Source organism: Gymnodraco acuticeps, unplaced genomic scaffold (assembly GCF_902827175.1).
Source record: "Gymnodraco acuticeps unplaced genomic scaffold, fGymAcu1.1, whole genome shotgun sequence".
In the NCBI taxonomy this organism is placed as follows: domain Eukaryota; kingdom Metazoa; phylum Chordata; class Actinopteri; order Perciformes; family Bathydraconidae; genus Gymnodraco; species Gymnodraco acuticeps.
This window is the reverse complement of record NW_022989913.1, coordinates 1,541,791-1,556,299: the sequence shown is the minus strand read 5'-3', so window position 1 is coordinate 1,556,299 and position 14,509 is coordinate 1,541,791. Positions and strand designations below refer to the sequence as shown.

At 40.5% G+C, this 14,509-nt stretch overlaps 2 protein-coding genes and 1 pseudogene across 2 annotated transcripts; 2 read left to right on the top strand and 1 right to left on the bottom strand.

Moving 5' to 3' along the window:
* Positions 1-5: 5 nt before the first annotated feature.
* Positions 6-5,467, top strand: im:7138239 (uncharacterized protein LOC497366 homolog). The gene is made up of 7 exons (XM_034208461.1): positions 6-360; positions 810-905; positions 1,123-1,262; positions 1,573-1,849; positions 3,172-3,350; positions 4,110-4,168; positions 5,139-5,467. The coding sequence occupies exons 1-7, from the start codon at positions 309-311 to the stop codon at positions 5,287-5,289; spliced, it is 954 nt and encodes a 317-aa protein (XP_034064352.1). The 5' UTR covers positions 6-308; the 3' UTR covers positions 5,290-5,467.
* A 2,042-nt stretch (positions 5,468-7,509) lies between these two features.
* Positions 7,510-9,729, top strand: admp (anti-dorsalizing morphogenic protein). The gene is made up of 5 exons (XM_034209780.1): positions 7,510-7,929; positions 8,033-8,169; positions 8,285-8,407; positions 8,513-8,702; positions 9,048-9,729. The coding sequence occupies exons 1-5, from the start codon at positions 7,641-7,643 to the stop codon at positions 9,470-9,472; spliced, it is 1,164 nt and encodes a 387-aa protein (XP_034065671.1). The 5' UTR covers positions 7,510-7,640; the 3' UTR covers positions 9,473-9,729.
* On the bottom strand, positions 9,634-13,745 carry LOC117542220 (annotated as a pseudogene).
* Between the last annotated feature and the right edge of the window lie 764 nt (positions 13,746-14,509).

The window sequence follows — 14,509 nt, the reverse complement described above, 5'->3', positions numbered from 1 at the left end:
AAACACTTCATTAGAGAGAGCTCGGGCTGGTCGACACACTCGAGCCACTCGGTCCTCGCAGCAGAAACAGAGAGGCTGTGGAGATTTCCTTTGAAGTGCAGGCCCCTGCTTGTAAGAACTCCATCCCACAAAGCATTCCGCATGGAAATTTGATTAGCTCTCACTTTTTCTGACCCTACACCAGTCTGAGAGCTTGTTTTCGGATGACATTTGGGGCTGAAGCTTGATCCCATATAAATATCAGAGGCATCAGTGAGCAGAGGGACACTCAGTATCTGGCAGCTGAGGAGCAGATTCGGATTAAAGCCATGGATGTACCCCGACCTTTTCTTCTCCTCCTGTGTGCCCTCCACCTGACCTGTAAGTACTGTTTACTCTATTCTCTGCTGCTGCTGTGACATGTATTAAAGCAGCTATTCACTGACTGGACTGACACCAACCGGATCAAATATACCTGCAATCCCTTGTAATAACATTGGTAAACATGAGTGTAGTGGATGGGGTGATGCTGCACTGAATAATAGTCATGCATGACACCAACATTCATTTTTCTTCTTGTAAAGCTATTATTCTAAACATTAATAAACCTGTCTGGGCGTAAGTACCTGCTAATTTCAGTTTTTGATTAACTAAAGACTTGGACATATGGATTTCTGAACCATTGTGTCCTAAGTTTAACTTGTGTGTAAAACAGTGTGATCCCATTGATCTGAATCTGCCTATTTTGGGAAATATATAAAGTGTGACATTATACAAGTATACATTGAGTAAAAGCATAAAAGTGTTAACTTTCTGATTGTGTTTTCTAGTGACCGGAGTGTTTAGTAAACACATAGATCACAGAAACCTGATCACACAGAGGCTGTGCTGCAAGAGACAGAGCCACTTTGTCTACATTGGAGAAGGTAACACCCAACCACATGTTCTTCAGTAAAAGCAGTAATTTGCAATTAACTGCAAGTCTTCAATCCTCTAAAATAAGCCACAGTATAATTTGTCGGAGCATTTAAACATGTAAAAGCAACTGACATGATTAGCCTTACGTGTTTAAAAAAGTATGTTTTATATGTTATTAATCTTGCTGTCTGACCTCAAATTTATTTTGTGTGACTCTCCTCACAGACATCTCTGGGAGTCCTGTCAGTGTGGATGTGGGGGTGTGCAGGTCGCACTGTGGGGGGGCACCCAGGCCCTCACATGAAGCAGGGCAGCAGGAATACTCCAGACATTCCTCAATGCTGGAATTTCTTAGGAGTAAAAAAGTAAGTTGAGTTTCCCCAGGTGGCCACACGGGGGCGCTGTCCCTGTGTGATTGTAAAAGTTATCTACTGAAACTCAAATAGACATTAGGATGACGTTATAACTGACGCGCCATCAAATCACGTATATTGTTTTTAAAGGATGTATGATAGTTCTGTAAGATATATTGATGGTTTTAGTAGGACTTTCCGCATAGCTCTTAAATTATTATGAATGCACTTTAATTGTAATAGCACTCTGCAAATAATTTCCACCACTCACAATGATGGACACAGAAACATGCTCTGACATATCTTATTTCTCTTACAAAAGACGAGGGCGCGCGGACCCTCAGCTCCAGAGAGCCCCGGGCCGCAGGGCCGGATGCCCTCCTGCGGGATGAACCAGGTGTGTGAGCCGACCGGGGTGCGCGTGGACCGGCTGCTGCTGCTGGAGGGACCCCGCGAGGTGGAGATCATCCAGGAGTGCCAGTGCGAGATCAATCTGACCCAGTGCCTCCGCGTGCCCGCGCTCAGGACTTACTACAGCGAGACACCGTATGAGGCTGTCCTGGACGTGGGAGGCTGCTCCCGGTCCAAGGGTTCACCAGGTGTGTGTGTGTGTGTGTGTGTGTGTGTGTGTGTGTGTGTGTGTGTGTGTGTGTGTGTGTGTGTGTGTGTGTGTGTGTGTGTGTGTGTGTGTGTGTGTGTGTGTGTGTGTGTGTGTGTGTGTGTGTGTGCGTGCGTGCGTGTGCGTGCGTGTGTGTGTGTGCGCGCGCGCAGAGCAGCTGATCAGATGAAATATGACTGACTTTCCTAACACACATAGGTTGAACAGAACTCAGTCAGTTAGTCTATTATTATCTAAGGGAGATAACGATGCAAGATATTTTTCACTAGAACAGAAAACATTAAGTAAAGCTAGTTCAAAAAATCTTTATTTGACATCATCGTTTGACCTCAAAACTAATTTGAAGGTATAGGCAACAGTGTCACCATGTTAAACTATTAATAATATGAAACTGCACCATGTTTGTGTTAAAAAAACACAAAAAACCTAACAGGATATAGGCCTACTTTAGTTATAGTGATAGTCACTGCAGGCCCATAGTCGAAGCAGGACTGCTTTCATCAGAATCTACCACAATGCTGATGCAATTAAAGTCCCAATGCTCATTTTTGGGCCATTTCACAATTCAAGCTACATGAACATACACAATACAATAGTTGTACTTACTCAGGAGTTTGTCTGTTTAATTAAAATCACTTCATCAAACCCTTTTCTGTAACATAATCAGAATACAAACTTGTGAAATTGCTTTCTAGTAATTTAAAAGACCTATCAATTAGGGTGAGAGTGATCCCAAAGCCAATCTGGTGTTGTTTTTGTTTTAATTTGGATCAGATATTATTATTGAGCTGATCCCAGGACATGGTTAAACTGTACACCCCAGTGCGTGCACTTCGCTCTGCATCAGCCAAACGACTCTCTGCACCCGCACTGCGAGTGGGACCCAAGTTCCCATCAGCAAAAACACGTGGGTTTGCTATCCTGGCTCCAAAATGGTGGAATGAGCTCCCCATTGACATCAGGACAGTAGAAAGCCTGCACATCTTCCGGCGCAGACTGAAAACTCATCTCTTTCGACTCCACTTCGAGCGATAGAATTACTAACAAAGAACTGCTAACAGAGCACTTATATACTAATAAAGGGCTGGCTTATCTAAAGCCAGTTGAGCAGCACTTGAAATGTTTGGCTCTATGAAACCTGATGTACTTATATGATTCTGTTTTCTTCAAGGTTGTGTCTTCCTGGTCGAATGCACTTATTGTAAGTCGCTTTGGATAAAAGCGTCAGCTAAATGCAATGTAATGTAATGTAATCCCTTCTGCCCATATAACTCAATTTCTTCCTTTCTTAATCCTTCACAGAGGGATTCTCCTGTGTTCCCACTAAGTTTGACTCAGAGTCGGTGGAAACCCCAAACAAAGTGGAGCTGATCCAGACAGTGGTGTCCTGTGAGCTGAAAGAAAGCTGCTATAGGGTCCCATACATGGAGTATCACTATGAAGTAGTCCACAACGATGGAGTCAAAGAGGAGAGACTTAAAGTAGGTGTACATTCTTAACTTTCATAAAATATAAACATAAAACTTTCATAGAAAATGTGCATGACTTCAACTCCAGCCTTCTCATCTCTTCTTTGATTACCATGGCTTACTTAACACCACAAATGTGATTCATTTGTGATGCCGTTTTCACACTATCTCTATTGTAGTGGAGTTCAGAGGAAACGAGGGTCTTGTCGGGTGCCAGACAGTAATGAAGTATCTTTATTCATCAGACTCTCATGTGGAAGACAGCACTTAATCAAGCTAATCCACTGGCCAAACTCATGCACAGCCAGCAACAATACACAACAGAGACTGGCAGGTTTGAGTTCCAGCTCAACTTAATTCAGAAAAATACAATCGAAACCTGATTTAAACTGCTTTGTGGCCCAATTGTAGCAAATTAGGATTTAGTCTCATTATCCTCTATCAAACCTCACAAAAGCTTTGAAGCACTTAATGCGAAGTTCATCCACAATCAGATCAATACCACAAAGATTGATATAACTATTTATTATCTTTACCCCAGACTTAACTTGATGAATGATTTATTAGATTAAGGATTTAAAGACTGATTTTATGGACAGAGTTGGTGTTTGGCTGTGCCTCAGCACCAAGGGTGTGACTGTGCAAACACAAATGGCCCCTGCAGGTGTCGGATCAGAGCCGTAAACAACAGCTGGGCCCCGGCTCCACTGGGTCAATGTTTGTGACCAGCTGTGCTGATTGCCCTCTCTGTGTGTTGCTAATTTTCCACAGGAAATAGACGTTGGCAGATGTTTGGGAGGCTGCACTACAGGAACCCGATGCCTTCTTAGGTAAGCATGAACACAGCTGCCACACACCCACACCTCTTCGGACCCTCTCATAACAATTGCCTGTGAGCTCTGACACTTTCTGCACTCAGCATGTCGTCAGCGTTACATTCCTGAACCAAATGTCCCTCCTTCAGAAGTCTGCCTCATTCTCAGAACAAAGCAGAAGAAAATACCGTATATAATTGTATATGAAGTTATATGGCATGATAAGAGATCCCCATTACAAATGTACCTAATAGTTCAGTACTGAATGTATGTAAGTCGCTTTGGATAAAAGCGTCCAACAAAATGACATGTAATGTAATGTAGTTCCTTCAAAATATCATTGGACTTTGATTGAATGGCTGGAGAGGGAAAATAGTGCACAGACAAATAAAAGAAAACCTGCATCATAGCAACATTATTCAGCACTTTCAAATTAAAGTATTCTAGATGTAATGTGCACTTGTTTTAAACATCTTTCCCCTAAATTCAACCTGAAATATTCAGTACATTTTGAACAAAATGTAAGACAATTGAGACTAAGGCACCAGCACTTACAATGCACAATTACACTTATTGTTGCTTTAAGAGAAAGTGCCAGCTAATTTAAATGTAATGACATTTGGTCTTTCAACTTTAATATTAATTAAAGCTTTAGAGTTTTTTACAACTTTTTTGGTGCACAGTATGAATTTGTTATCACCGCGCCAGCAGCAGGTCAGGTTAATGCATGTCTTAATGCATGGTGTTTGTGTATCCCATAGTGGAAGTACTGACACTCATAATGACTTCATTCAAACTTGACAGGCATAAGCTGATATAAGCATACAAGAACCTCACATACTGGAGTTAACTTTCACAGTGTAACCAAACAGAGGCATTCATTAAGGCATTTTATTGATTTTTCTATGTATGCTTCTGGTAACAAACAGCTTATTTGATGTGTAGCACAAAGGGAATTACATTTTATTTCAATTTTATTTTGCAGAAATCAATCTGATCCAGCAGTTTGCCACTTGTGGGCTGAAAAACAGTCCAGCTCCTGTGTTCCTGAGGGCTATGAGACCCACAGCTTCCTCGACCAGCATGGACAGATACGCACTATCCTCTCCATCACATCCTGCCTTTGTCAAAACTGACCACAGCGCCCCCTACTGGAAACCACTTCAAATCCCTTCTCAGGAGTTGTCAACAGTCCATTGTCGACCCCACCAAAAACTCTGACATCCGTTTAAGAATGAGCTCTCCTAAAGTATTTTTGTATTATATGTAATATATGTTTAAATGATAATTTTGTAAATAAATTTAATACAATAATCTGTGAGGTATTTGTTAACTGGAACACCGTATTTGTACCAAAAAAAACGATGACAAAATAAATATTTCTAAGAAATATAACCTCAAATAGCACTTGAGAAACTTCCCCACATAGCAAATACAAGGTGTAGCCTTCTTTAACATTATTATATCAATATCATTACTTAAAAAAAGTTATTACTGTGGGGTTTGAGTTAAGAAAAACAAGGAAATATAACAGTCACAAGACATTGACATGCAGATGTGGGAAGTAACTAGTAATTTCCTTTTTATGCTACTTTGTATTTCTACCCCACTAAAATTAAGAGGTAAATGGTTTACTTTTACTCCTCTACATTTATTCAGTACCTGTAGTTACTTTTCAGATTTGGATTAATAATGTGAAATATGATCACTTAAATCAGACTTTAGTTACACCTGGAGTAAATGCAGAAGCTACCCTGCAGTTTACAAAGTTATTAAGAGCTGCTCCTTCACCAGCTGTGATAAACACTTCAATGCATCAATCATTATAATCAAAACGTAAAATATATTATTCTGAAATGGACCGATCTGCATAATAAGTACTTTTACTTCTGGTACTTTAAGTTTATTTTGATGCTAATACTTTTCGACTTTCAGATAGTATTCTACACTCTGGTACATGTACTTTTACTGAAGTACAATATCTGAGTACTTCTCCCACCTCTGTTGACATGATGTAAGACAATCTGATAAAAACATTCTGAAACAAATCAAAACCAGTATGTGTCTAAGTGAGTGTTTAAAGTATCAAAGAGCTAAAATCAGCCGTTGAAGAAGCACCGGTATGGAACACATGAAAAGCCCACCAGTTTTGCAAATGTCCCTTTGAAAAAACACACGTGCAGGTAGCTAATAGCTCCTTATTTTCATATCAACGTGCGAAAAACTCTTTTGTGTTTTTTTTTCTGTCATCTTAAGAGAAGAAGTTTTATGACTTGCTTACAAGGTGTCATGTAGACAACACTTTGATCTCTAATTGTTTATTACAGCTGGGGAAACAAACGTTTTGCTCTTGCAATTGTGCGTAAAGATCAAAGTTACCAAATGGCACAGTGCGCCATTTGTCAGACAAATAGGAAGGAATTCAGTTGGTTTTAAGAAATACAAATAAACAAAAACAAACTTTTAAGTTAAAAGAATGACTAAGATTGTTGTCTTTAACTAAGGGTTGATTAAAATGCATTATCTTATGTATACATATTTCTGTATCTATGTGTTGAAAGGTAAACTGAATGGAACCATAACATGTTCAGTGTACACACAATTGTCTGCACGGTATTATGTTCTTAAATCTTCAGGAAATGTACACCCAAAGGAACATTTGCTGTCCTGTTTTTCAATCTTACCCTGTTGCTGTTAAACTACTGAATTTCCCCACGGGGATTAATAAAGGTCCATCTTATCTTATCTTGATTAACTTGAGTAACATGAGAATGTAATAAGGGGGGTGTTTTTAGGATTGGAAATGATTGAACTGACTAAAGTTGAAATAATCTTTTTAGCTTAACCGCATTGCATTTGGAGTTCTTTTTTTTACAAATGTGGTGATTATCCAGCAGTCACAGGATAAGCAGTTATGTTAATCTCTCGAGGTGTAGACAGGGACACCCGTCTCTTTATCGAAGTAATTGGTTTCCACCTAAGGCACTGTGCCCCTTATTCTAAATTAATGGATTCATTTAGTGGCCGTCGACCTCCCATGGTGAATGCACTTCCTCAAGAGATCAGCTTCAGGTTTATTCTGTTGACATTTCTTGCATTTACCTCCTATTGCATGATACATCAAATGTATTCCTGCACAACATAGACACTGGTCCATAAGTACCAAGCTATTTCAAAGGATGAAATTAGTTTATTGAACATTTATTACCAGACGTCGGGACAATGGGCTTGAATAAAATCTACAATCGGGTTCACACCTTGTTAACGCCGCCATTAGTCTCCCTTTATGTTGGCTGATTGGCGATTTACATTGGCGGCCAAATAGCATCTTTACTGCTGTTTACCAAGGCTGAAGAGTGAACGGGAGCATTTGATATAAAAAGTCAAGCTTCCAGGATCCTGCAGTCACTCCAACTCCAAGTTACTATCTGGCCGGTTGTGTGCTCCGAGGACACCGACGCACAAGGAATCTACTCTACCTTCAGACATGTTGCTGTTTGTGATCAGCTTTGCCGCTTTAGTTTGCACCATCGCTGCACGGCCTCCACTCGGCTACCTGGAGAATCAGTTCACCGCCGAGTCAGGGGAAGTACGCTCAGCTGCAATCAAGAGACTTCTGGAAGTTTTTGGGATGGATGATCCTCCTGCTATGCATGGACACAAACAGCCACCTCAGTACATGCTCGATCTGTACAACACTGTTGCTGATGTGGACGGTGTGACAAAGGACCCGTATCTGCTGGAGGGGAATACTGTGCGCAGCTTCTTTGACAAATGTAAGATTTTATCCATGCATGCATGCGTTTCTTGCTGGCTTTTTTAGTCAATGAAATAGGGTCACGCTTGTTCTTGTTTCTAATGTTATCATTTCATTTGCAGTGCGCAGTGAACAGGTGGAGTTCAGGTTCAATTTGTCCACGGTTGCAAGAACTGAGAAGATTCTCACTGCAGAGCTGCATCTGTTCAAGCTGAGACCTCAGGCTACACTGACATTCAACAGACACCATTTCTGCCAGGTATGTACCATTCACTAACATTACGGTAACAATGTTATGAAATGCTTTAAACCCATCACAATGCATCTCCTCCAGGGACAGAACTTTAATCATCCATTACCTCTTTTTCATTCAGGTTAGTGTTTATCAGCTGCTTGACACCAGCAAAAACAACAACACACAGGAGAAGAAGCTGCTGTCCTCTAGACTGATTCCAATCCACTCTACTGGCTGGGAAGTGTTCACCATTACACAAGCAGTAAGTATTTACTCCCCTTTAAGGCCTTCAATCACATATACAGACTTTTCTTTACAGACCTGCCTGAGCTGAGTTGTAGTTGACTAATGTGAACTTCTTTTATAGGTCCGCTCCTGGATGAGCGATGAACGCAGTAACCTGGGGCTCCATGTGGTGGTTCAGACTCTTGGAGGAAGTCAGATGGATCTGAAGCTGATCCGCTTCGCTTCAGGACGCAACCATCACCAGAGCAAACAGCCCATGTTGGTCCTCTTCACGGACGATGGCAGCCGCTCCACTACTCTAGAAAACACTGGTGAGTTTAGGTCAACTTAATGTCATTTGATTGATTGGATTATGTCCAGTGATAGTAAAACAACACACAGTCTTGATGAGCAGGGGCGTAGATAAGAATTGTGGGGCCTTGGGGAAACCCTTGTAAATTAATTCAGTTATCAGAAACATAGTAAGAGTAAAATCTGACATTCAATTATTATTGGCTATCAAAACATTCTTCTGCTGCTGACAACCAAAACCCTTCAGAATAAGTGCAATATAAGAAGAAAGGACATGAAATATGACATGCTGTGTTCCAATTCAGAAGAAAATAGTGTATATACTGACTGTTTTCTAACAAAAATGCTCTCCTTTCTCTAAACAGACCCGAACGATACAGAAGTCAGCTCCGACCTGCCCTCAGCCCCCATGTCAGGCCCTCCCCCCCGCATCGCCCGCTCCCTGGACTACAGCGAGGAGGACCGTGCCTCTTCGCCCTGCCAGCGCCAGCCCCTCTACGTCGACTTTGAGGAGATCGGCTGGTCGGGTTGGATCGTGTCTCCTCGCGGCTACAACGCCTACCACTGCAAAGGCTCCTGCCCCTTCCCCCTGGGTCAGAACATGAGGCCCACCAACCACGCCACCGTCCAGTCCATCATCAACGCTCTGAAGCTGATCAAAGGCATCGATACACCCTGCTGCGTCCCCGACAAGCTCTTCTCCATCAACTTGCTTTACTTTGATGATGCAGAGAATGTGGTGTTGAAACAGTATAATGACATGGTGGCAGGAAGCTGCGGCTGCCACTGACACATCAGGGTCAGGCTGTACATACAAAATACAATGTAAATCAGGGTTTGATGCATGAATAGCCAGCTGCCCTTTAACACTTAGTTGCATCTAATGAGTAATGTGCATAGTCCCAGATGTGGTGTTGTAATATATGTAAATATTCTTAAATTATAATATATGGCAGTGATGGAAGTGATATCCTGTGAAAGATGTGTATATTTTCTGTTTTCTGTTGTGATTTGTTCCACAGTCAGAATAAATGGTGTAAACAAATATTTTAAATTGAATTTATTTACAATATACGTTTCACTCAAAAAATTGACATATTTTTAAGAAAAACTGAACTGAGTAATTATTGACTATGATGAAAAGCCAACAAACTATTAAGCTATCAAAATAGTCATTATTTGCTCAAATGAAAGGTTACCCACTTCTTGCAATAACAAATTAGTCAATTCCCTGTAGCGTTTACAGAAAGTAGGAAGGATGCTTGCAGTCTGATCACCTTTTTTGGCACACAATCATTCGGTACAGAAGAAATGTCACCGGCACATTTCAAACTAAATGAATCCATCATAGACTTTGTATTTCAGGAGGGATACCATAGACGTGATGACAGAATGTGTGTTTTCCCCAGAAGCAGTACAAAATTATCATGTAAAAAATGCCACACATTGTAGACAGAATAATACATGTGAGATCCTGTTCAGGCAACACAAGCAGGAGTCAATGATTAGTTAATCAATCAGTACTTAATGAGTTAATTAAGACATTGTTACAGCAGTTGCTTTCAATAATATTTCTTTAAGGAATCATTTGACCGTATATTACCAAATCTTTGATACGATATTTTGAAGTGCGGTAATTTGTGTATATTAATAAAGAGTCTTGTTTAATTCAAACATACTTTCCAAACCATAAAACCTCATCAAAAGTGGCAAAAATGTAGCTTTACTCATTTATTTGTCCATGTATATTTTAAGTTCAATATTATACGTCTGCACCAGTGCCATTGTGCATGTTAATAAAGATAATTTCAGCTTGAATTTGACCTCACTACGAATCTCAACTTGTTGCTGCAGGAATAGCAGGAGTGCACTGTGGTGTTACCTCTCAGTTAGAAAGTCTCTCTTTGTTTTCTTCCACTAAGCATTCTTCTGTAAGACTGGAGCTCTGCAGCTGATGTCTGGAGAGATGCTGCACAACACCCACACGATACAGTCAGCAAGCACGTTGGTGGTCGTCCTCAAATAATCTCTATCAACAAATACAGGAAGTTCTAAAGTTAGGAACATGTGACTGTGAGTGTGACTTCACCACAAACACATATATAAATGTAGGAAGTCCAATGTTGTTTTTAGAATATGTGTAACTTTGTGCTTTCTTCTCAACAACACATATGCACATTTTACCAAGAAACATTGAACACATTAAGTACAGCAAAATATTGATAGAACATTTCTTACACTAATGGTTGCTTTTTTATTTTATTCTGGCAACACACTCACACACACTTACAGCATCCAGTCAATGCTGATGATAAAAGAAATACCTTCAAGAGGGAGTCCAACTGATGTCAACACTATCACCATGGTTACGGTGCCGGCTTGTGGGATGCCTGAGGCCCCAATAGCTGCTGCTGTAGAGGCTGCATCGGGAATCATTAGAATATGCAAGAATGAATTTACATACAATGTAGAAAGATAAAGTTATTTAATCATACCTGATGATGATGATGATTTCACCCAGATCCAGCTCCATATTATAAATCTGGGCGATGAATATGGAAGCTACTGCCTCTTAAAGTGCTGTGCCATCCATGGACATTGTAGCCCCTAAAGGCAGCATAAAGCGCGTCACCCGTTTGTCCATGTTGAGATTCTCCTCCAGGCAGCGGATGGCGATCAGTAGAGTCACAGTGCTGTATGACAAAAAAGTGCAAGATTGTATACTTTCTCACGCCTGATCCATCTTAACTGTAATGTTTATGCTGTAGCCTGTAAACAACAATGAAAACTGGAATTCCAGCTCACCTGGATGAAGTCCCAAAGGCTGTGGAAAGAGCCTCGAGTATCATACGTGTGACCATGAGACAGATGAGGGGGAGGATGATCAAGCTGTGGATGAAGAGTCCAGGGATCACAGTGAGAGCATACATTGCAATCTGGAGACCCTACTATCTCTCAGCTTCAAAATCTGTCCTGCGATCAAGAAGAGGATTCCCACTGGGGAGTACCTGCATGAGAAAAGTGTGGCAAAGCACTGTAAAAGCCAGCAAATCTTTTTGAATGATGATTGTACTGTGTTTTAGTTTTTTTTCAAACTTCACTGATAGAGTAATTGGCTTAGTCGCAATTAAGGGGTCAACATTTCAAACTTTAAATGATTATAATTGAATTCACAGTCTTAATGTTGGAAGTTTCTCTTACCAGATTACTATGCTGATTGATCAGATGCATAGTGGCTTTATTCAGGCAGTCAAAAACATGCCTCAGAGGTTTTGCCTAATTCTCCATATCCAGGATAAGTCGAAAGGCAATGCAGAAGACCAATAAACCCAAAATATTGACTCCTTCTGAGGTGCCTTGCATCGCCGGTGTGTCATCTGCAAGATTACCAGTAAAGCCGTTAAAAGTCATGATAATAACAGTTGTATTTAATAAGATAAATATAAATATTTGATCACAACTACAAAGAACAGAAACATAATTCTTATTGAACTTACTTGTTTGAGTCAGATTGCTGACATCAAGACTTTTGATTTTGGAATAAACAGTTTTATACTGAATTAAATAAATATATCATCATTGTAATCAAGCAGGATTATGAGTAGGAAAAAAACAAATAAAAAACAGTGCAGGTCTCACCTTCCTGAAAAAAGCCTCCACAATATTTGAGGGAAACATGTTTCTGTAAATTAAAGAAAGAGAGTAAAGGTTATTTAATGATTGTTTGTATTAGATATTGATCCTTTATGATGCACACTAACCTGATGAGATCCAGAAAGGCATCGACAGTCTGCACAGCCTCCACCTCGCCACCAGGGGGCGCTGAGGCGTTCCCGTGTGATTTCCCAACCAGGACGATGCCGATGAACACAGATATGAGGGTTGTAACCGTGTAATAGCAAACAGCCTGGAGCCCCAATTTCCCAAAAGCCTTCTTGTCCATAGACGACATCCCTAAAGAAGATGCAACATATGAACACATGAATATCCTTTCTGTTTAGATTGATAGCTGATATCTGGGTGTAAAAAAACACAACAAATATACAAAAAACATATACAAAGAGAAACAATACTAATTCAAGGAAAACCTTTTAACATGGTAAACACCTCCTTACATATAGTAGTTGAACACACACAAACATATTTTAGAGTGGTGTCATCATTTAGAAATAATAAAATAAAACTAGGATCTGCGCATAGTCAATTTAATGTCAACCAATATCCCAACAATAAATCACACCTCCTGGGAATGTATTTAAGTAAGAGGTTGCAGTTATATTGCTGTTTTGGATAGGATTATATTGAGAATATTACTAATAGTATGGTGTGGAAAATGCATAACATAGCCTACTGGTAAACTGAACACCATCGTGTGACAAACATATAAAACATTTGTTTTGTTTAAATGAGAATTTCGGGGATGTGGGGGGGGGGGATATGCCCACTATGCTTGTGCAGGACACTCAAAATACTTAATCTCAAATAGCTCCCGATGGCATGGCCAACAGTATGGGGGGGGGGGGGAGTTTTACTGAGCATGGCAGTCTCGGCCTCTGTGTAAATGGAGTTAATGCTGATTTGTATGTACTTTGACCGGTACAAAACACTGGAAAAGGGCTGTATGAAATGCAGTCCATTTACAACTATAGAAAATAGCCACTTCTCTGAGTATGTCGGGCCATTTGAGTCTAATATCCGGGGATCTAACCTGAAATCAGACTGGATGTGATGAGAGGAGGCACCAGCATCTGTAGCATCCGCATCCATCCGCATCAACAGCTCTCCAGGAAAGGTGAAGTATTGTTTATCTCTGGATGTCATGTTACTGTATTGTAGAGCCAACCCCTCAGAGAAATATAAACAAAGGTCAACATGTCCGTGTGTTTCTCAAATGACTATTCATTCACAAAAATACAAAATGCATTGCACTCAATACTCAAAGTACTGCTGGAAAATAGCATTATGCAAAAAACAGAGGCAATCTCCATTAACACGCCTGTGATGTAAAACAGGACTCAGGGGAACGGAGAAGAGTTTTATCCAAGCGGCAAACTCTGGGGAAGAGCCGGGACGCCAATACGGAAGTGCCACACACTGCAGTTCATATATTGGCCGATAGGGACTGACTGCAGAAAGGAGCAATTTCCATAGACCTCCATGTTAAAATGCCCAACTTTACAGCAGAAAAAAACATGTTTCTACCCATGGATGCAATAAATATTATTATGAATATAGTTAGGTTCAACCTTCATGATTATGGATCTGTGAGTGAATTGTTTTCTAACACGACCCTTTTATTTATATTAGGTCTTAACGTTTTTGCATAAATTAGGGCGTGGTCACATTGAGTGACGGCTCTGTCAAGTGACTGCTGCTGCTAGCTTCTTGTCTCTCTGCTACCTGCTCCGTGAAGCTACAGGGACTCTGCCTGCTCAGCTCATCCAGGGAACACAACTTGAAGCCGGCCGTGGTTGTTTGTTCTTCATGCTTATATATCGGACTATTGTGACTCGCTCTGCGGTTAAAACAGACGGTGCATGAATGCGGTTTTGCAGTAAGTGAAATTCGAGTACTTATTTATGTGTTAATGATTTTAATCGGCTACGTAATGAATGGTAAGGCTTGGTTTAGTTGTAAGCGAGTGGTAGCTACATCGGTGCTAACGATGCTAATCGTAGCCTACAAGTTAAAATCATAGACTGTATATAAAGGTTAGAATGAAATAGACAAGTGTTAAGCGTTAAGTGGGATAATACTGTAGAACAAACGGCTTCTGCTTGAGGTTGATAAAATAAGGTCATCCTTGTAACTTAGAGAGATATTTTAT